The following is a 22003-nucleotide window of genomic DNA, read 5'->3' as shown; positions in this document are numbered from 1 at the left end:
CTTATGTGAAGTTTTTTATAAGATAGGATCAGCTGTAGCACTTCAATTGAAACAAGATATAAAATATACCGGTAACTGAATCTGTAGCTTTCATGTAAAACTTTTGATTCTGTTGATATTAGATTTGTAATCCAGTTTATATAATGATGGTGGTGGCTGTTCAACTGATTGAAAAAGAGGACAAGCATAAAAGGGGAGAGCCATAACAGCTGCTCTGTGGACTTCTTTTAAGGCTCCTAATCTCCATTCAAGGCTAGAATAATCTCTGTTTTCCTCTTTCTGTCTCTTTCCCCACATCTGCTCATCTCTCCCTGCTGAACGACCAAAGGCCATCCTTCTCTTTCAGTCGCTCTCTCTCACGCTCCATCTCTCCATTTCTCTCTCATTTGCTGCCAGATGAAATGCATACATGCTCCAACAGTAGAATAGAGAGACACAGAGAAACCAACAGATGTTGTAGACAGATGGGTGGATGGAGAGAGGTGTTGAATAGACAGCAAGACAGCCCAGGATATATTTTTAATAACTAAGATCATAGATTATTAACAATAATTAATTATTAAGTCTCTAGGTTTGGCTCACTACGGCATTTTTGGCAATGTAAACAGAAGTTAAATATTAAGCAGAGCAGAGACTAAGAGACTGCACTGAAGCTGTGTGAGTCATTTAAAAAAAAAAAAATTCCAGTTATGAATATTGAATGAGGTTGCATGATGATGGATGGGTGACAGGCAAATTGACTAATTCAACGCAAATGACACTGTTTTCAATCTCTGATATTACGGTTTTCACAGGGAAATCGTTTCAGTGTGGTGTGACTGAATATTACTCAACAATAAATTGGACTAGAAAAGCCCTGTACAAGAACAAGTCCATTTACACTTTACACTCCTTAATCACAGGGTGTTGTTTGGCCCATCTTATTCAGCTTCCTCTTGTTACAGCTGATGAAATTCTCCTCTAATAGCTCTGATCTCCAATTAATAAATACTTTTGGCTATTTAATGGTCGCAGTCTTTAAATCTTTACAAGATACTGGTGACCAAAGCTTGAGTTTTTCAGATACCCCGAAGCATCAAGTACTAGCACATCTAATTTTAGCTACTGGTGAACCTCAGTACTAAAACAAACTAAGATGAAAGATTGTATTTATTTCCCTCCACTGTTGGAAACACGTTCCCCTACAAACATTATGGCCTTGCCTCTGGTGGCAGTCCTCATGGTTACTACTTCTTCGTCTTTGGTGATCATGCTTAAAGTTGTGTGTTGCGTGTGTGTATCTGTCTGTCGACGGATTAACTCAGTTTAGTTTGGTTTAGTTTAGTTTATTAAATTGGTTTATATCTGGGACCATGTACAACAATACAATTCATCTCAAGACAGAGAAGCTACGCTTTGTACCAGATACAGCTACAGCTACTAATTTCCATCAGCAGTCCCTGGGCAGGTGAAAAGTAACAATGCAACACAGAGCAAAACCTCATCTCCTATTCAACTGGACCAACAACCACTTGTTGCCCACACTTCATAGGAATGAGTAAGATAGAGTTGTTAAAAGACAGGTCGTCAAAATATCTGTTCTCATAAGTTATAAAAACAGCTTGTCAAAATGGCAAATGAATGACATCAGCCTGCTGAGGGCTGGCCAAGATTCAACCCCAGCAGTAGGGGGATCACCTCGGACGCTTTGATGTGATGCTTCGCTGCAAGATGGTGTGTGTGCTTGAGATCGACAATGTCAAGATCCCCGTGCCAGCCGGCAACACTAAGCTGCTGCCTCTGGTCATCCCTGCAGAGACACCTGCTTTGTCTTCAGATAACGACCTTATTGCATCAGTGTCTACCACACCAGCTTCTTACAGAAGTCCACATCAGACATACCTCTGCCCCAGCTGAAACCCAACTTGTTTGCACAGAACCAAGTCGAGCTTCGCCATTAACCGTAGGGAGAGTGGCCCCCTGCCACACCAGCAGGCGGAGTATTTGAGGGGCCTTCACTACGGCGTTCACAGATGCGTCCCTGACAGGTTGGGGGGGGACCTGCCTTGGGACAGGATTGGGTGGTGTGTGACCTCATTTAACTACAGACAGTGTACTTGGTCTTCCAGCACTTAAGACCCTTGATACCTGGGAAGCACGCGATGTTGAGGACCGAACGCATCGTGGTGGTTTACTCAACAGGGAGGGTGGAGTTTGGTCCACTGGCCTGTTGAGAACAGCGAAGAGCCTTGGTTGTAGGCCCTATCTCCTGAGAGGTACAGGTTGAGGAATGCTGGACTGTCTTTACAGGTTGGGTAGTTACCATTGCCTGTTACAAGGCCGAGTGGTCAGGGTTCCAATGTAGGTGCAAGGAAAGGAGGCTGGATCCCCTGTCCTGTGCAGCTTGTTTAATTTTCTCCTTTTTGCATTTTTTGGTGGATAAAGGGCTGTCTCATGCAACCGATATAAGCATATGCAGCAACCACCCAAGGGTGCACACCAGTTGCATGCTGGAAAAACTAATCAAAGTCGGGAAAGAACATAGTTCAGACCACTCAGCCAATCCAGCCAAACCAAACGCCATCGAAAGCGTTGTGACCGGCCCAGGAAAAGAGGGAAGAGAGCTGGGATGAGATCCAAGCAGCTGGGACCCAAGGTTATTCAACTCCCCATCCTGCTCCTAGCTGATGTTCTCTGGAAAATGAAATGAATGAAATAGGACGCTAACTCAGCAAGGGAGACAGTTGTGCACACATCTTTACAGAAACCTGATTTCATCATGCATTCTGGATCAAAGAGCAAGACTCCGGTAAGAAAAGGGGTTCACATCAATGATGCTTGGTGCTCAAACTTAGTTTAAGTAGATAGACAATGTTTCCATGATGTCGAATTTTTAATGCTAAGATGTCTACAAGATGTTATCTGACCAGGGGGTTCAGCAGTGTTTTTGTTGCTTCTCTTTACATTCCTCCTGAAATATGCACTGAAGTTTTGTAGTGAGGTTATCAGCAAACACATAGCTGGGGTTTTAATAAAACAAACATGAGATCTGTTTCACATTATTTCCAACAGCATGTCCACATTACCACAAGAGGAAACAATACACTGGACCAAATTTATACAAATATTCCTGGCAGCTGAAAAGCCCTTCCACTGCCCAACATTGGACAATCAGATCATATTGTCCTACTTCTGCTGCAATACGGCAAGCGTAGACAGCTCTACAGGACTCTTTTGAATGTAAAGACCGGCGCATGTTCAGGGATGCCGCCACCCAGGAGAACTACATCAATCTGGAGGAATATACACCATTGTTTCATATTATATCAGCAAATGTGTTGATTATGCGCTGATACAGACCATAAAATCGCTCCCAGACCAGAAAGCCTGGTTGAATGGAGAGGTGAAGGCGCTATCTGGAGACACAAAAGCTGCCTTTCAGACAGGTGACAAGGAAGCATACAGCTTCGCAAGAGCAAGACTGCAAGCTGGCATCAAGGAGGCATAATGGAGGCGTCAAGAGTGGCTGGTGAGAGCCAAAACACCAACAACACTAAAGATATGTGGCAGACAATCCAGAATGTCACAGGCTTGAAAAGCAGGAGTGCCCCCATCATGTGTGAGGTCACATTGCCAGATAAGCTGAACCCCTTTTATGCTCGCTTTGATCTCCTCAACAAAGAGTCAGCTGTCAAGTCCTACCCTCCTCCAGAGGTCCAGCCACTGTCAGTATCCACAGTGAAGTGAGAATAACCCTGATTGTGTACTAAGAATATATGCCTACCAGCTAACTGATGTCATCACTAATATGTTTTCAACACATCACTGTCACAGTCAAGTGTTACCACCTGCTTCAAGACAGGCACCATAAACCCTGTACCTAAAACGTCTGCAGTGTCCGAACCAAATGACTACCCCCCTGTGGCACTTTACCCCATTCCGATAAAGTGCTTAAGAAACTGATTCTCCAGCACATTAAAAACAGCGAGCCCAGCCATCTTGGCCCCTTACCTGTTTACATACAGAGCCAATATATCCACAGAGGTTGCCGCCTCCATTGCTCTCCACTCAACCCTTACACATCTTGAAAAATAAATGTTGTTTGTTGATTTCAGCTCAGCATTCAACACAGTCTCCCCCTTGAAACTTAGCACTCTGGGCTCGAATACCTCACTCCTCTCACGCAACTGGTTATTAGACTTCTGTACAAGCAGACCATAGGGAGTTTGTAATGACAGCCACACCTCCTCCACTCCAGTGTTGAACACCGGAGTCCCCCAGGGCTGTGTGCTCAGCCCCCTCCTGTTCACGCTGTACACCCACGACTGCTACCCTAAACATGAAGAGCACTCTTTTATGACGTTTGCAGATGATACCACCATCATCGGTCGCATTACATACAACAATGAGAAGTCATATAGAGATCACATTGACAATCTTGGAGAGTTTTGCTCAGAGAACAACCTGCTGCTCAACGCCAGTAAAACCAAGGAGCTGATTGTTGATTTAGAAAAAAGGGGGCAAAGACATGTACCCCTGTCTACATGAATGCAGCGGAGGTGGAACATTCGAACAACTTAAGTACCTAAGAATCAGCATAACAAACAACCTGACATGGTCATCACGCATCTCCATCCAGGTGAAGAAAGCTCAAAGGATATTGAAATACAATTCCCGACTCAGCCACAGCCAGTTCACCCTGCTGCCATCTGGCAAGAGATAAAGAAGTATCAGTTGCCGTACCACCAGATTTCAGAGCAGCTTCTTTCATTTTTTCTTTCTTTCATGGGAAATCGTCCTCCCTCCACGTTTTAAACAATGTTTTTTTGTGTGTTCTTCTTCTGTAGCAAAACGGGACTATGTATGATGTTGTGCAGCCCTGTTGTACAATGGCAATAAATGCATTTTTTAACCATGTGACCTTGTCTTGATCATAACCGAGCTACGCTCAGTCCATATCCCTCTTTGGATCCCAAGAACTTATGGCGTTCTTTCAAGTCAAGGTTATACATCCGGATGCTCTTTTCCTCCACCCCATGCAAAGTTAACTGCTTTTTCGGGTATGGTTAAGCCAGTAAATCCCTATCAAAGGAAGGCCTTGCCGGATGGCTTTGTGAGTGCATCTCTCAAACCTCCAAAAGGAGGGAAGAGACCATCCAACTTTGGTCCGCACACACTTAAACTCATCATTGGCTGTGTCAGGGGCCTTATTCTGTGTGGTCAATGCACTGTCCGTAAATACAGTTCTACCCCTTGGAAATGTCAGGGTCCATGGTCTGCGCTAGATGGAACGTTGGCTGTGTGTCGGTTTTGTGAGATATGCACTCTACTGCATTAGTTGCCTATTGCATGCATACATATTTTTTTTATTTGGATCGATTGAAGCCTACTCTGAAATATAATTATGTATTTGACAACTAAATAAAAAGCCTGTATGCTTCTGTATATTGCACAATAAAGTTCGAACTCTAAAGCAACTTATTAATAATAATTATTAATAATTACTATTACAGGTTTAAGGGACTGCGTCCAGTTAACTTTTGCACCCACAGCTGCTGCATAAAACATGGCCGCCAGCTCTCATCACTTTTATTACCAAGAGAAAGTAGTGATTGAGTGATCCCCTGCATTTTATATCTCCTTGTTAACGTGAGGATACTTCACCTGTACGGCTTGATAGGCTTCGTATTTGAAATACACTCTCAAAAAAAAAAAAAAAAAATCTTGAGTTTTTGAACAGAACACATGATAAAGGGAAACAATTGCCAGTTATCATATAGGGTCTTCCTTCCTCTACATTGGTACTCACAACCTTTTAATTAGAGTGGAGGCACAAAAGACCGTATTAGTAGTAAATGTATCCTGAACATTGTGCCACTTGTTTTTTCCATGCACAGAATATTGGCTACATCAAAAGCTCCAACGTTTAACTGTAATCTGAGTATAAAAACAACATTAAAATAAAGATAAATATAGACATATATGCGAGAGAAAGGCATGATGCTATTTGCTGTATTTAACTTTGCACATCAACACATACAGACACATGCACATGCTAAGCACCAAGTTGCAATCCAGAGGGAGCAAAATGTTGTTACGAAAATAAACACCACTTTCACAGGCAGCTAACGGGGGGGGGGGTGATTTCTGCACATGTCTGGAAGTGTGAAAACATGCATGAGCTACACTACATCTACTTATCCACTTTACAAGTTCTTCCTCCATCCCTCCTCACCTCTCACTATCCTTCTCTGTCTCTCTCTGACAGATTCTGAACATATGCAAAGCCCTGGCATTTGCGACTGCTATTGTTGCAGCTCCAAGGGCTGCGTTAGCTTGCTATCTCTGCCCTTAACTTCATAGCATCTCTTCCTCCCTGGCTTCAATAATTGATCTCATCTTGAAGCGTGTATTGCCGATTATGCTCGCTTTGATACCGATATCAAGGGAAGCTTAGTACGTTGGGTTGCTCAACTACCGAGCCGCACACCGATGCCCACAAGGTGCTCTATAGAGCGCTTAAGCCCACAGTCGGATTTAATGGTAAAATAGTCAGAAATAGCGAAGGTATATGACAGATGTAACTTAAGAGTGTCAGACCTCAGTGGATGGAAGACAGAAATTGGATGTTATTTTAGTTCCTGTCTGTGTGCATGAATAAATGTCATCTGTGCCTGTGTGTGTGTGTGTGTGTGTGTGTGTGTGTGTGTGTGTGTGTGTGTGTGTGTGTGTGTGTGTGTGTGTGTGTGTGTGTGTGTGTGTGTGTGTGTGTGTGTGTGTGTGTGTGTGTTGTGTGTGTGTGTGTGTGTGTGTTAGCGTGCATGCTGGTGAGAAGTGGCTAAATTGTTGCAATCCAATGGGAGAGAGACAGATGTTCATGTTCACGTTGACAGAATAAGAACAACCTCATGTTTATGATTGACTTTCTCCCTCTTTCTCTCTCATTTCTTTTATTTTCAGACACAGCATATGTTCGCGTTTTCATCAGCGATGTGAACGACAACAAGCCAGTGTTTGCACAGACGACCTATAAAGTAGATGTTGATGAGGACGCTGACGTGGGCTTCGCCATTCTCACTGTCAGTGCCAACGATGGAGATGAAGGTGGGTGGCATGGATAAAGACATATCTATATTTATGTGTGTGTTTCTATGAATGGGACGATGTAGATTAACATGGAAAGTGAAGGAGTGATGGTGAGGCTGGTGTTTCTCTTTTCCCTCATTCAAGTAAAATCTTTTCACTTTGCTGCTTTTGTTTGACCCCCTTTTACTCTGTGGGGAAAAAAAAGGTTGATAATACAAAACATGTCATGAAGTCATGAAAAACCGGAGGAATAAGTGAGCCACTTAAGAAGAACCTATTCAATACAACCTTTAGCTGCAAGGCAAAGAAAGAATATCTCAAGCGCTGAAATGTTGACTTTCAACATGTCCTTTTTTTTTCTTTCCACTTCTTTGGTTGGACGTTTCTTACTGTTAAGATGTCCTTGGAATCTTCTGACATGGCTGGTGTTTTTCATTTTCTGTTTAGACCAAGTTAGAGGAGGTAGTGTACTCAGTTTAGTCAACTGCTTCAGCGTTATCATTCACTCCACTTTTATTGTGGCAAACGCTTCCACTTGGCTGCACTTTATGGAAAACTACAGCATCATGAACTATAATCTCGGGAGTAAACCTCTCTAACTGTAAGGGTGCGTTTGCTATTCCTATAACAGTGCGTTCAGTTTCCCTGAGTAGAGCTAGGAACAACAGGCAGTGGCTTTCAATGTAATGAGTCCTCGAAACCCACAGATGGTCATTGGAGTCAGTCCCAGGTAGAGCAGTCAAGATATCCTTTCTGTTCGATACACCATGGCCACCACCGGAGGAGGAGGAGATGACAGAGATATGAAATTGCCAGGTGATTGGATCAAACTCTTAAAGCTGCCAGTCAGGAGAAAAGCAAACAGATCTATTTAATTAAGAAAAGTCTTCAGTGGCATTCCTACTCTTCTTTCAATGAATATTTATTTATTGATTGAAAGAAGAAAAAGGAATGCCCCAGACATATTTGCAGACTAGAGACTGCAACAACCAATGGAGACCCCCCCCGAAACACTCAGCAAGATGTTTGGAGAGTTCATCTGCGGTCGCAATCTCCACGTTTCTCCAGACATCCAAAACACAATATATTTTAAACACAGAGCGCCCGCTGGATGGTTAAGCATCATGGATTCATCATGGACATGAGTGAATCCAGCACTGATGAAATGTTTCTTTGTCATCAAAGCCGAGAAGACTTAGTAAAGTTGGGCTGATGCCTCTTGTTATACATTAAAGCAGACTTAACCGGATCAATCCAATCGTTGCTTGTTGGCAAACATTTGCCCACTTACAATCCAGCCAACGGCAACATTAGCATTTATTTAGAGTCATGATTCTATCCACATGATGAATGTGAGTCCAATATTCTCTCTCCTTTAGCTCCCACTACTCCTAATATTTTAGACTTTTTTCACCAGGTACTTGCTAATTTTGTCTGCTTTTTGGGGGCTAGACAGGTAGTGTAGAGTGGGTTTAATCAGGGCCTTTTAGCTGGAAAAGGCTAAGGGTTTTCTTGAGTGGTGAGACGGAAAATACAGCAGCCTGAAAGGCACCCTGTGGAGTTTTCTTGTAAACAATCAGGGTTTCGATTTATAATCAGTGTTACTCACCAAAACGCACTGAGTGTATCCCTGAGGTCTAACAAACATGTTAAATGCTTTTACCTCCTCTGAAAACATTTATAAAGCCATTTTCTTTAACAATTTAAATCCAGCATTGTTTACATCCATGTGTACTAGCGAGCAGTCTTCTTCTCCTCCTCCTTTGTTGGTGCATTGCAGGGTTTGTTAGTTGTTGTCAATCTTCCTGTGTCTGGTTACGATTGATTCTGTTAGTCATTGTTGGAGCCAGATATTCCCTTGCTCACTTAACTACGGAAGCCCTGAGAGGGAAGTGAGGGACAAACACATTCTGCTGATCCATTGGTTTAAGTCTAATCCAAATATTTTTTCTCTTCTGTGTTTATGACCTCAAGGTTCTCTGTACGACACTCAGAGCATTAATATAGCAGCAAACAAGTATTTGCTGTGTAAAGATATAGTGGAGTTATAACAACTATACCCTCTGTGTTGCAGTCAGAGATTCCATGTGCTTGGTGCGCGCCATCGGTCCGACTGCACGCATATGAGTGCATGTTAGTGCATGTGAGTCCCTGTAAGCGTGTCCCACTGGCTAAATAATCACTGCAACTCTGCACTGTGCTCACACGGTGATAATGCAGTCCCGGCTCACGTCTCCGTCAAAGATGTGTAGCACCGACCTTCCGTAAGCTCCATCAGCACTGTTGCCATCGTTAACTCCGTACATGTTGTTAGCACCGCTGGCTGCTACCTTCCGCCTCAGCCATCGCCATGGTGAGAGCTTTGTAGAGGCAATCTTAGATTTGCCCTGAATTCCTCAGATCTTGTTTTAGAACAGGTAAAAAAAGGTTGCGTGGAAATTATCGATCTGAGAACCTAAATTTATTTCTTTTTTATTTCTAAAACCGGTGGTGGCAAAAAAAAGTTTTGGCAAGTGAAACCTTTTTGGTCGTTTGGTTGCTGTAATACTAATTTCAGCCACTAGAGGTTGGAGTGCACAACTAGCCAAAGCTCTGAATAGAACTTAAAAGCATTCATGTTTTCCCCAATGGCATATTAGATTAAAATACATTTATATCCAAATATTACAATTATGGTACATCATTTGCTGACATGCAATATATGTATCTTTTGTTTATAACGCATTACTCCACCTATTTCACAGAAGATTTTTATTTGAACTTTTAAAGGAACTTTGTTCAAACTTACTTTTTTAAAGAACATTTTTCTCACTTGTTCTTAAGTCATTAACACAGTAGAGAAAACTGTTAATGATCTCCAATTTTTTTTTATTCTCACATTCTCAGGGCTTCCATACAAAACAAATTAAATAGCAAAGCACATCCAAGATTCTAATGTGAAGTAGGCCGCAGTTCAAGTGATGATTCAGCAGCATACGATTCTGTAGAAAAAAAAAATATTACTCTTAAAAGGTTATGAAAAACATGTATTCAAGTGCATCTGATTTAATTTGCATCTGGCATTCCAACTAAAGGAAAATAGAAGTGTGAAGTGTGAAATAAAAAGTTATAACTATAATTTGCTTGGACTCATAATAAACTGCTTCTACACATTATTCTAGGGTCCAAGCTAGGATTGAAGCTGTTTCAACTGACTTTAATAACTGCGCCTTAAGTTCAGGCTACTGACCGCTCACTATTAGACACTACTTTGTACCTTTTTAAGTTGGATCAAATGGTAGAAATGTGGGGCCCATTATGTGCCTGTTATGGTTCACCTGTGAAAACTCTACTTCTGTCAACTGTGAAGCAACTCCCTTGGGTAAAACAAGAGAGAGGAATAGAAAGCTAGTGTTGGATTGAAAATGGTACCTACACTTTTGAGCTGTCGTCATCATTCAAACCAACTTGAATTTCACCCAGTAGGAGTCTGGGAATGGTGTCCACGTATTTACTGCTGCTAGTGGTTTTGCTTAGCAAAAGCTCCAATCGAACTCTGTCTGCCAAGAAGCCCTTGAGAATCGTGTTTGAAAGCCACAGACCGTCAATATTGGGACTCATAAAGGTCTCATTATCGTCCATTTTCTGCCAAGAATTTGTCGAAATGACCCTCGTAGAAATAATCTTTAAATTTCAACTCACCTCACTCAACCCCTGGTTGACCTAACTAAGTAGTGATACTAATTGTTGAGACCAGCTCATGGGACTTTTTTTTTACAAATGCTTCTCTGTGTCTCTGGCCTTGGTGTCTGTGCCACACACACAGACACACACACACACACACACACACACACACACACACACACACACACACACACACACACACACACACACACACACACACACAGACACAGACACACAAACACACACAGAGCCACAGCTTGTAATGTGTCCATTGTGAAGGGGATCATGGACATACAGAAGCAAAAAAGAGGAGAGAGAAGGATGCATAGTGTGCGTTAAGATGAGGAGAGGAGAGAGAGGTAACTGTCATATTATCTAGTTTTTCATAGTAAAGTGCCGATGCCTGCTGTGCACCTGTGATGAATAACCTTCAACAGCTACACACACCACATGATAGACACCTATTTGCTTTTCTTACTTGTGTGAGTGCGAGAAACCTGCTGGAGGCCAGGAAAGGGTTAGAACCACCGACTGAGCGAGATGCAGGAATCACCAACGTGTGTGTATGTTTCATTTTTTCTATTTGTGTTGTGCATACAGAGAGTTAAGTTGGTGGAGGATGAGATAAGATTGGAGGAGAATTTTCATGCTGGAGTAATGAGGACAATGTTTACATATCGCACAGCTGATGTAGCTAGCATATAGGATATATGAATTAATTGCCTTTTACCAGTCCATGTATAACATAGAAGCAGGGTTTAAATATGTCGAAGGTTTAGATATTTTTAAATGTTAAACCTGAAGCCCCAGCTCGTATTGACACTAGTGAATCCAGGGATATTGGTTATTCGGTAACTCATCTCCATAGATTATCATATATTTTTTTAGACACTTGAATAAAGAATACTCTTTTCATTGTTAAATTCTCAGCTTCTGTATGCTTGAAAGGTGGCATCCGTCCTCACAGAGGAAAGCAGCCGTCAATCTAGACTCACATAAGTTTCATGTGTCATGTATGACACATGAAACTTATGTGAGTCTAGATTGTCATGTGACAGCCTGTTCCATTGAACAGCTGTTGATAGATTTACTCAATTAATCCTTGCTTTGAAAATAAAACCAATATATATGCACTACTCAGCATTCATCATTTATGTGATGAAGTGTGAAGATGTGCAGTAAACACCTCTGGCCACGTCCTTTGGGATGCACTGCTCTAAAGGCCAGTTTGAAATTGATTGCATGTTTGTGTTATCGTAGCTGCCTAGCACAAGATTGTAAATGAGTAAATGTAAGCGTTGCATTGTCTATGTGGGCTGTAAGAAAGCTATTCTCTACGCTCTGCTTAACTGCACATGCAAATGTCATTACACGACAAAACATTTATTCCATGTCAGCAGAGTAGCATCAGTCAGCCCGAAGACAAAATTCAAATCAACGCACTGTTGATGTCGGTTGTTACATGGTATTAAATAATATAAAGTATATGTTGTTGCTAATACTTAATTAGTGCATGCATTCAAGTCATTGCTTTGCAGGTAAAACATTATTTATTCTCAATTCAATTTGACATGGTTATTTTCGTAATATTTATATCACAGAGAAAGTATTTAACCTATTAAATATTTATAACTTAACATTAATGTATCCATTTTTTAAAGAAACATTGAAAGTTTTGTGGTAAACAAACATTCATTACGTGAAAGAATGGGTACAGACTCCACTGAAGTCCCCTCTTTGATAGGTAGACATCACTCAAGGATGCAAGTCCCCTCTGGGCAATTTCTTTGAAAACTATTAAGAAGCACATTTGCAGTAATATTCCTTAAAAGTAAATTCTCTATTTAATTGTCTTTTTATCATAATGACCAGAAACAGAGGTCCACACTTGGTTGGTGTAGCCTGATAATCCACTTTTGGTAATGTAGCAGTGTGTGTGTGTGTGTGTGTGTGTGTGTGTGTGTGTGTGTGTGTGTGTGTGTGTGTGTGTGTGTGTGTGTGTGTGTGTGTGTGTGTGTGTGTGTGTGTGTGTGTGAGCACGTCTTTCCCTCCCTGCTCTCGTCTTTGTTTCAGTTTCAGTAAAGCACAGCGCCACGAGAGATGAAAGGAGTTTAGAAATTGGTACAACTGGGAATAAACATGAATTTCCTCTCCATTTGTTTGTTTACTTTAACAGTTGTATTACCCCTTGTGCTGTGTCTTTTGTCCGTTGGGTCTTAGCAGTTTTCTGAATACTTAAGAAATTGAGAAAACTTGGGGGGAAAAAAAACGGGGATGTGATTACACATATCCCCCAATGTCTCATTTAAAATGCCAACAGACAGACGGTACAAAACGATCTGGATTAGTGCATTCTCCTCTCCTCCTTCCTTGACTTTCATCTTGCTAATAAGCTGCATATCTCATCTCGTCTTCAGAGGTTTCTCCTTTTTCCCTTTCATATTACTATCAGGGGTGGTAGATGCTCTGGTGATTGAGATGCAGACCTTTGCTTTACTAGTAATTGCATAATTGCATTTAGGGGGAACATGTTGTTGATCAGCATGATACGGTGGAATATTAAACTTGCTTTGCACAGCTTAAAAAAAAACACAAACATTATTAAGCGAGGTGGGGAGAGAACTTTCCAGATGAGGGGAGCGGGAACTTCAACTTAATATGAATTTAAATTGCTTGGAACAATGGTTTATTTAGTATTAAATTAAAATAAAGGCTACTTACTGTTGCGTTTAAGAATTCTTGTAATTTGACTGACATTTGGGAGATAATCTGATGAGATTCTTAATGCACATACCATGTGTCATGCTTAAGAGCCTCTCCCACACTGAAGAACATAGCTCGGTGTTGTTTACTAGACAAGTATACGTTGATGAAACTACGTGCACACTTGTGCACAAAGCTGCAAAAATGGCAATAAATGCAATGTTTGCATGCTTCAGTTCACAGGACCTCGCAGGTGCCCACTGTGAATGCCTTTGGGGATTTTCTGCTATTTAAGCCCATCCACAATTAATAGAGTTGTACTTCTTATAGCCATCAAATAGCCCATGTTCTACCAAGGTTCTAGCTACTTCTGACATAGGAAGTTGATACATACCAATATTACAATATTGATATTAACAATCATATGATTTTAACCTTCCAAGTGTCAAAAAGTAAAAGCACCATTGAATATGTGCTGTATTCATTTTTACATTAGGCAGAGACTGGTAATGTATTATGTTCAATGTATAATTATTGTTTAATCTTTCTCTATTATTTTCTTTTCCACCTAGAAAAGATGTGAACTCTTAATTCAGTACCCTCCTCGAGTCTCTCTGGGTTTGAATCAATCATACATCCTCCAAACACAATTTAAATGCCATTCTTATCAGCTTTTTGATGGTTTAAGACGCAGAAATTAGTTACATTTGAATGGTAATTAATTTTCAGAACCTCCATACACAACCTTATCAGCAGAAGATATGACACGTGGATCAGGTATTTTACTAATATTTGCTTTGAAAGAAAAGTAAATAATTCATTTTTTCGACGTTTTCTTAAATTGTGAATTAAAATTATGTTTTTTCTAATTATGCATTATTTTTTTCTGAAGAATAACTGATTCAAAGGTTAATGCATTCCTTTATTTTTGCTCTGCATGTTACACCAAAAGAAGGGCTGCACGGTGGTGTGATGGCTAGCTCTGGGTTAGGTTTGATTCCCGGGCTGGACTGCCCCACTGTGTGGAGTTTGCATGTTTTAATTGTGTAACTAAGAAAACTATTCATTGAGATTGTTTCTACAAAGCCTGTGGGATAGACATTCATTGCAATACAAGTTGTTGGACACTTTAGTTTTTCTGTGCAAGGTTCTTAAATTTGACTTCTTCTTAGATTTTTTTCATACTTTTACTTTCATACTTCTTATGCAACAGGTTCACCATTGTGAGGGCTGATGCTGCATTTTATTTAAAGACTCATAATCAGATCCCACCAAACACTTAATATCTAATTCCATTACTCTGTCTAAAGCGGGCTGATGCTATCTTTCTAAGTTAAGGGAGACAGATTTGTGGATTGGCAGAAACAGACAGTAAAGGACTAGTTGGGCACTTCCAGTCCACCAAAGCCCTTTCATGGTACATGTACAACATATTTTTTCCCCACCGAACAAGATTTACTAACCAAATTATGCGACATCAAACATCAAGCAACCTTCATCTTCTCCGGCTCTGCAGGTGGAAACGCCAAGCTGCGCTACCAGATCACATCCGGGAACACGGGAGGGGTGTTTGATGTGGAACCCGAGGTGGGCACTATCTTTATCGCCCAGCCTTTGGACTACGAACAGAACAAAAGGTAGGTACACACTCCAGGGCTGAATCCTTTGAGACACCAATGTTTACTTCTTGAAGAAAATGCTTGTCGAATGATTTTAACTCAAATATATTGTTGTATTCTCCCTCTTGTTTTGCTTGTTTATTTATTTGTCTGGCAATATATATGCAATTGCCTGAAACTCCACTTTTGATCACCTCAGCATTTTAAGTGTTTTTTTTGTGAAAGCCCCTGACAAAGTGAAAACTTGTTTCACCAGGTACAAGCTTCATGTCCTGGCTTCAGATGGGAAGTGGGAGGACTACACAACAGTGAATGTGAACGTGGTTAACAAGAATGACGAGGCTCCGGTGTTCACCGTTAACGAGTACTACGGCAGTGTAACGGAGGAGCTGGATGGCTCTCCGGTGTTTGTGTTACAGGTACAGTCCAATCCTTATTCAGCTGTGTGATAGGGCCTGTGAGAGCTTTTGCAATCACCTGTTTACTTAGCACAATGGCTGTGTTATCACATGCAAGTGACCAGTCACTTAAGCATTACTTTAACCTGTCTCGTATGTCAGTATGCAATAGAATGTAAGCTAGAGCAGCCATTTTTACGCTAGAATGGAAGAAAAGATTATCAGATTTCCTTATTCTTGTAAAACTTGGCCAAACTAATAATACACTACATTACAAGCTTTAGACTTAGCCTTTCAGAACAATATCATGCATGTGTTGCCAGTCGCAAGCTAGTAATCAGAAGCTGCTTTTGTCTTTTTCTGTCTGAAATCAAGGCCTCATTGTTTAAAAAAGTCCAAGAAATTTGGATTGGTGAAAGTCTTCATGTTGTGGAAATGGAAAGTTTGACAGGCATAGCAACGATAACAAAAAGGACCGGGGCTTCTGGGCTTGAATGTTTGTTAGAGCATCAGCCTTTCTTACGTAAATCACTCTTTTTTTGGATTAGAACTTTTTATCTTGTGTTAATGGTCACACTTAAAAACATCTAAGTTCTGTTAGTCCTAGATTATTAACTCACTTTGGACACGATTATCATTATCCAGGGTCGGAGGACAATGCGATCAGTCGAATGTTTGATGTGTGCGTGAGTCAGTGTGCACCTCTGTTTCTGTACACGGCTAAAAATGCATTCTGCTGCAGCAAACTGCATAATCTTTTGGGTGGCCGGTTATGGCCGCATGGTCAAAGACCTCTCAAGGTTGTGATGACTCGCTTTCTCAAAACACCTTTTATTGGACTCATCACTCACAAATTTTAACCACTCCCCAGCCGGCAGGGGCCGCTAGTTATAACACAGCTGAGTGCATCACCCTACCCCAGCTGCTACTCTGTGCCCAGAGAAACAGTGGAAAGGGAACAATTTGTTCACTTTTAGTGTTTTGGACAATGTGCTTAGCTAACAGCTAACCAAACTATGGGTTCATCACAGCAACTCAGCCGCTGCTACGCATCAGACAGCTTCTGAGTTTAATTATTTGCATAGATTGCATGAAGTGTATTATACGATGACATTGAGCCAGTGGCCTGCATACATCGCTGCTTGTTTTTTAGTTTGAATTAAGAGTCTTTTACAACTTGTTACAGCCCATCGGTGTCTAGACAGGTTGTTAGCCAATTGTGGGTTGTATTTATACAATCACACAATACAGAAATGGTTGTTGCAGACGCACCAGGTCGATATCTGCACTCTACTGAGTGCGCCTTTCTAGTTTACCATCTATATATTACATGAGAAAGATGCACTGTTTTTCATAGTTAGCCCGGTGCTCTCCTCCCTCTCTTAAGAGCATATGGCTTACTCTTTTAAAAGAACACAAGTTAATGTTGGCTCTACATCACTCGGCAATTACCGTACTAAACATCTTTGGCCTGCTCAGGGTGTAATTGCTCCCGATGTGTTGAGAATGATTGAGAAGGAGCAGACAGCAGAAGAGAGGCAGGAGAGGTGGGGGTCTGGGTTGAGGAGGATGGATCTCTGCCAGGTTTACCTATCAGAGAGTTCATACCTGCACAGAGCAGTTGTGAAGTGCTTCCAGGCAAGATATCAAGTCAGCAGCGTTTTAATAATTAAATAGTGTATATAAAAAACATGATTACCCTCTCATTACCCTCTCTGTCTCGCTGTGCCTTTTGATGTTGTAGGTAACGGCGTCAGACCCCGATAAGGATGCTGACCAGGAGGCCCTGCGGTACTCCCTTCACGGCCAGGGTGCAGAAAGTGAGTTCATAATTGATGAAGTCACAGGCAAGATCTACGCCCAGCGGACCCTGGACCGCGAGGAGCGCGCTGTGTGGCGCTTCGTCGTCTTGGCCACGGATGAGGGGGCGAAGGTCTGACGGGCTTCACCGACATCATCATCAATGTGTGGGACATCAATGACAATGCTCCCATCTTCACCTGTGCTCCCAGCTGCCACGGAGATGTGGCCGAGAACTCGGTAGTGGGGACGTCTGTGATGGAGATGACGGCCACCGACCTGGACGACTCGGCTGTGGGGCAGAACGCCGTGCTCTCCTACAGGATTATGGGTAGTTTAGACGCCACTAACATCGAGGTGGGAGGAGTGCCTACCTTCTCGGAAATGTTCACTATCAACCCCACCACAGGGACCATCTCTGTGGCCATGGGCGGTCTGGACAGGGAGCAGGTTGAGTCCTACCTCCTGGTTGTGGAGGCCAGAGATGGCGGAGGGATGACAGGAACTGGAACTGCTACCATACAAATTAAGGATGTGAACGATCATGCCCCGAGATTCACTGATCACTCCTGCCTGGCAAGGATCTCTGAGAATGCAGAGCCCAATGCAGAGGTAGGTCAGAAATAGCTTCCAAGTCTATGAGGCACCATTTTTATTAGCCTATAGCTATCAGAAACAACTGTTGTTAACATAGCATTTGGTTGTGAATGATGGTATCCTTCATCATCCAATATCTCCTTAAAAGATGACAGTGTCATACAAAAAACTACTTAAGAAGTACAAGTCAGCAGTCTGCCTTAAACTTGGGAAAGTTTCCTATTTAAGATAAAATAAGATAAAATAAGATAATCCTTTATTAATCCCGCAGTGGGGACATTTGCAACAAGTGTAGCATTTCTCTGTTGAAGACTTCAGTTTGGACATAAGACGTTTTAGTGTGATTTATCTTTGATTTTGAATGTAGCATATGTGATTTCTTAGAAACAGTTTAAGAATGAAAACAATGGCAACAGCTGACTTGAAATCAATACTGTGGGTCTGAGGGCACACATTTGAATATAATGTTTTCAGAGAAGAAGTACATCTCACCTGATACACCCTACCAGGTCAGCTATCGGGGCCCACTCAAGAAAAGCTTTCAGGGCAGATGATTGTACTGTAAAATATAACTTCTACAGAAAGTTCCACACCAGCTGCAGCCTTCTTGGTTGTTTTCAAAAAGGCCTCAACGGCTCACCTTTTCTATGGTCTTTGTCTCAAACACGCCCCCATTAGATAAATGGTTGGGATTGGCCCGGCAGATGTAGACCTGTCCAAAGCAATGAGGGAACAGACAAATCTGCCAGAGCTAATAAAGGCTTGCAGATTTGTCAGGTTTACCAGGACACACGTGGTATTGAAGCAAAAAAAGAACAACCTTTGGCATACAAAGCTTTTTTCCCCAATTGTCCACCATTATAAAAGAGTTTGCAGAACTGTTGACCTGGAACTGTAAACAAATGGGCAGCACAATGCAGAAGAAAATCTGGTTTTGGGATTATGCGATCGGCAAGCAACATTGATTCAAGTGACGGGTGGCCATCTTTTTGTCAAGTATCAAGTTTTTGTTACATATCCATTGTCAAACTGATCAGCTCTCTTCACTCCAGCAGAAAACATCTCCCTTCTGAAAAAATTCAATCGTTACAAGGACATTTTACTGGGGAAATTCAGTGAAGAGTGTATTGTTACATCTCACTGCAGTGCTGACCGGTAACAGAGCTATGATGCTGTGGCAGAGCTCAGTACTACAAAAACCACCAACAATGTCCTCGCTTTGCTCTCGAGAAGCTCTTTCCCTTCCTTTTACTCACTCGCTCCACAAATTTGTTGACAAACAATTTATGAGATTGTTTTTCTCTTTTATTCTTTTGTATGTTGGTGCCACTGGCCAGTAGGGGTCATTCTTTATTATTGTGAAACTTTCTGTCTTGCTTAAGACTAACAGCAGTGAGTATTGGACTTTTTATTCATCAGGTAACCAGTCAATACTCCAGTAGAATAAACATGTTGCTCTAAGTTTGCTGGTTGGGTAACCAGGCCATTGTTTTTAGCATGTTAGTTATAACAACTTGATGGCTGGTGGTTGATAGCTGGTAAAACCCTTTTTACCCACTAATGGTAGGATTATTTAAAGAGTTTTAATTCAAGCTGTAGCTTAATGTTGTTCTTACATGATGTTTTTGCTTGTTCTAAGGTCCTGGAGCTCACGGCAGAAGACAGAGACACTGGAGAAAATGCCCAGCTGACCTTTAGTGTTGTGGCTGGAGACCAAGAGCAGAAGTTCTACATGGTCAGTCACAAGCAGGAGCAGCGCGGCACCCTGAGGCTTAAGAAGCGTCTGGACTATGAACGACACAGCGAGCAAAGGTTCAACCTCACACTGAAGGTACGTGGAAGCTGTTCCAAAGCTATGCTCGCTCTATTGAAGGTTACTTTGATTCAGCTTCTTAATCTCGCTATCTTTCTCTCTCTAATTCATGGAGTTTAATTTAACTTCCATGGAAAGAACCTTCGGTGAAGGGTGTTTAGCATGTGTGAAGGGGATATAGAGAAACAGAGTCTGACAGAAGTCAGATGATTAACAGCGCTGTGGTACCTGATGTGCTGACAATATGGAATACATTTTAGTAGGCAAATTAAGAAGTTTGGATGCATTCACATAGAGTGTGTTCATGGAAAGTTGTAAAAGTTGTTGAAACTGATCGGAAAACAATAAAAAACTGTTTTGGGAAATTTCCTAAGCATTGTTCTCAAAGGTTATCTATACTGAGCATAACTCTCTCAAATCAACCTGTCAGCACCTCTGTCAACAGCTCCAACAAATACTTTCTAGGTGAAAAGAACTATAAAGTCAGTCACAGAACACACAGGAGGTGTCATATGTCAGCTACAGACAAGAACATTAAAGCTCCACAAGGCAACTTTTCATATGGGTGGCATTGAGAGGTAGCTGCTGGAAAATAACCAGAAGTTCTATAGGGTGACAAAATGAAATCATCCGAGACACACTTGTACACAGATGCATGGATGGTGCGACATTGCTAAATAGTCAAAGGTGTGAAATAATAAGACACAGTTCCTAACATGAGGGTGATGACTACTGTTTATACACAAAATCATGGATATGTTGCACGCGCAATGAAAGTGAAGAAAATGGTGTAACAGCTCTGTCTTTAGGATCTGCACCGAAATTAAATTTGTTCTTCAGTGGCCCCTTCATTGGATAGTTTTTCAGAAATCCTTTTGACAAATAGACCAACAAACCACACTGAAAACATGACCTCCTTGGTGCAGGTAATTACAGTAGCGGTGCCTTGGAAACAATGCAGACCAGCCTGATAATATTTGGCTGATAAGGTGGACGTCCATGCATTTAAATTTTGCTTATACTGCACTTGCGTGACACGTTTGATTATATGGGGGTTCCTGTTTTAGGTTGAAGACCTGGACTTCTCCAGCCTTCTGCACTGCGTGGTGGAGGTGGAGGACTATAACGACCATGCTCCTGTCTTCATCCCGCACCTCCTGGCTCTCGCCCCACTACCTGAGGACATCAACGTGGGAACCAGTGTGGCACGTTTGTTGGCCAGCGACTCCGATTCAGGCCAGAACCGCGACATCACCTATAGCCTATCGGAGGACTCTGATCCCGATGGGCTGTTCACCATTGACCAGTCCGGTGTACTCTCCGTGGCCCGGCTTCTGGATCGGGAGAAGATATCGCAGCATTATCTGGTTGTCATAGCAACTGATCACGGGGTTCCACCTTTAATAGGCAGCGCCACAGTCCAGCTGCCGTTATTGGATGTAAATGATAACGGACCAGAGTTTGAGGCAGCGTACTCCCCAGTAGTCTTTGAGAACGTGGCCGGACCACAGGTACGTAGGTTTGACTGGGTTTGAACGCAAGTTAACGGGCAACATACTGATGTTTGCTTTGATTTGGTGAAATGAAGAAAAAAAGTTATCAGGAAGCAAAGGAGAATTGTTTTCCATTGGTGGTTTGAATGAGTAAAACAAATTAAAGCATAGCAAACCACAAACCCTTATGCTTTTCCTTCTTGTTTAGGTAGTAAGGTTGAACCAAACATCGACCCTCCTCCGAGCTGTGGATCGTGACTCTCCAGAGAATGGCCCGCCCTTCCACTTCACCGTCCCCGCAGAGTATCGCCACAGCAACGACTTCTACCTCCAGGACAACCTAAATGGCACAGCGACACTCACAGCTCTGAGGACATTTGACCGTGAGCGGCAGAAAGAGTTCCTCATTCCCATTGTTATGAGCGACAGCGGCCATCCAGCCAAAACGGTGACCAGCACCCTGACAGTGACCATCGGCGACCAAAACGATCATGCGCATGTGGCGGGGGAGAAGAAAATTTTCATCAATAGTCACAGAGGTGAGTGGGTCATCTCTGTCTTTAGGATGTATTGTTCAAACACAGAAAGAAATAGATCAATTAAGTGATGAAGCTCCAGGTTCATGTAGCTAACAGGTCTTCATCTACTTTTAACTTTGATGTCAAAGATACTTTTCCGTCTCTGTTGGTGAAACTGATGCCGCCAGCCAATTATTCCCCAATCAGTGTGCAGTAATTAACACACATAGGCACACATCATTTTTATTGTGTTATTCACCTCTGCCTCAATCCACCCACTGTTATCATGTCATCATTGTCTGCATGATCCCTGTTTAGTCAGAATGACTCCCAC

The 22003-nt window shown here is 42.0% G+C and overlaps 1 protein-coding gene across 1 annotated transcript in view; it reads left to right on the top strand.

The window, feature by feature from the left end:
* si:ch211-186j3.6 (neural-cadherin) overlaps nucleotides 1-22003 on the top strand; it is a 238052-nt gene that overhangs the window by 83790 nt on the left and 132259 nt on the right. Inside the window, 8 exon segments of the mRNA XM_054614523.1 lie at nucleotides 6940-7083; nucleotides 14948-15068; nucleotides 15307-15469; nucleotides 17193-17367; nucleotides 17370-17860; nucleotides 19485-19676; nucleotides 20726-21169; nucleotides 21360-21690. Of these exon segments, the coding sequence (XP_054470498.1) occupies nucleotides 6940-7083; nucleotides 14948-15068; nucleotides 15307-15469; nucleotides 17193-17367; nucleotides 17370-17860; nucleotides 19485-19676; nucleotides 20726-21169; nucleotides 21360-21690 (2061 nt within the window).

The sequence above is a fragment of the Anoplopoma fimbria genome, chromosome 2, assembly GCF_027596085.1.
Source record: "Anoplopoma fimbria isolate UVic2021 breed Golden Eagle Sablefish chromosome 2, Afim_UVic_2022, whole genome shotgun sequence".
Taxonomy (NCBI): Eukaryota; Metazoa; Chordata; class Actinopteri; order Perciformes; family Anoplopomatidae; genus Anoplopoma; species Anoplopoma fimbria.
The sequence above is the reverse complement of the archived record's forward strand: the minus strand, read 5'-3'. Positions and strand labels throughout refer to the sequence as shown.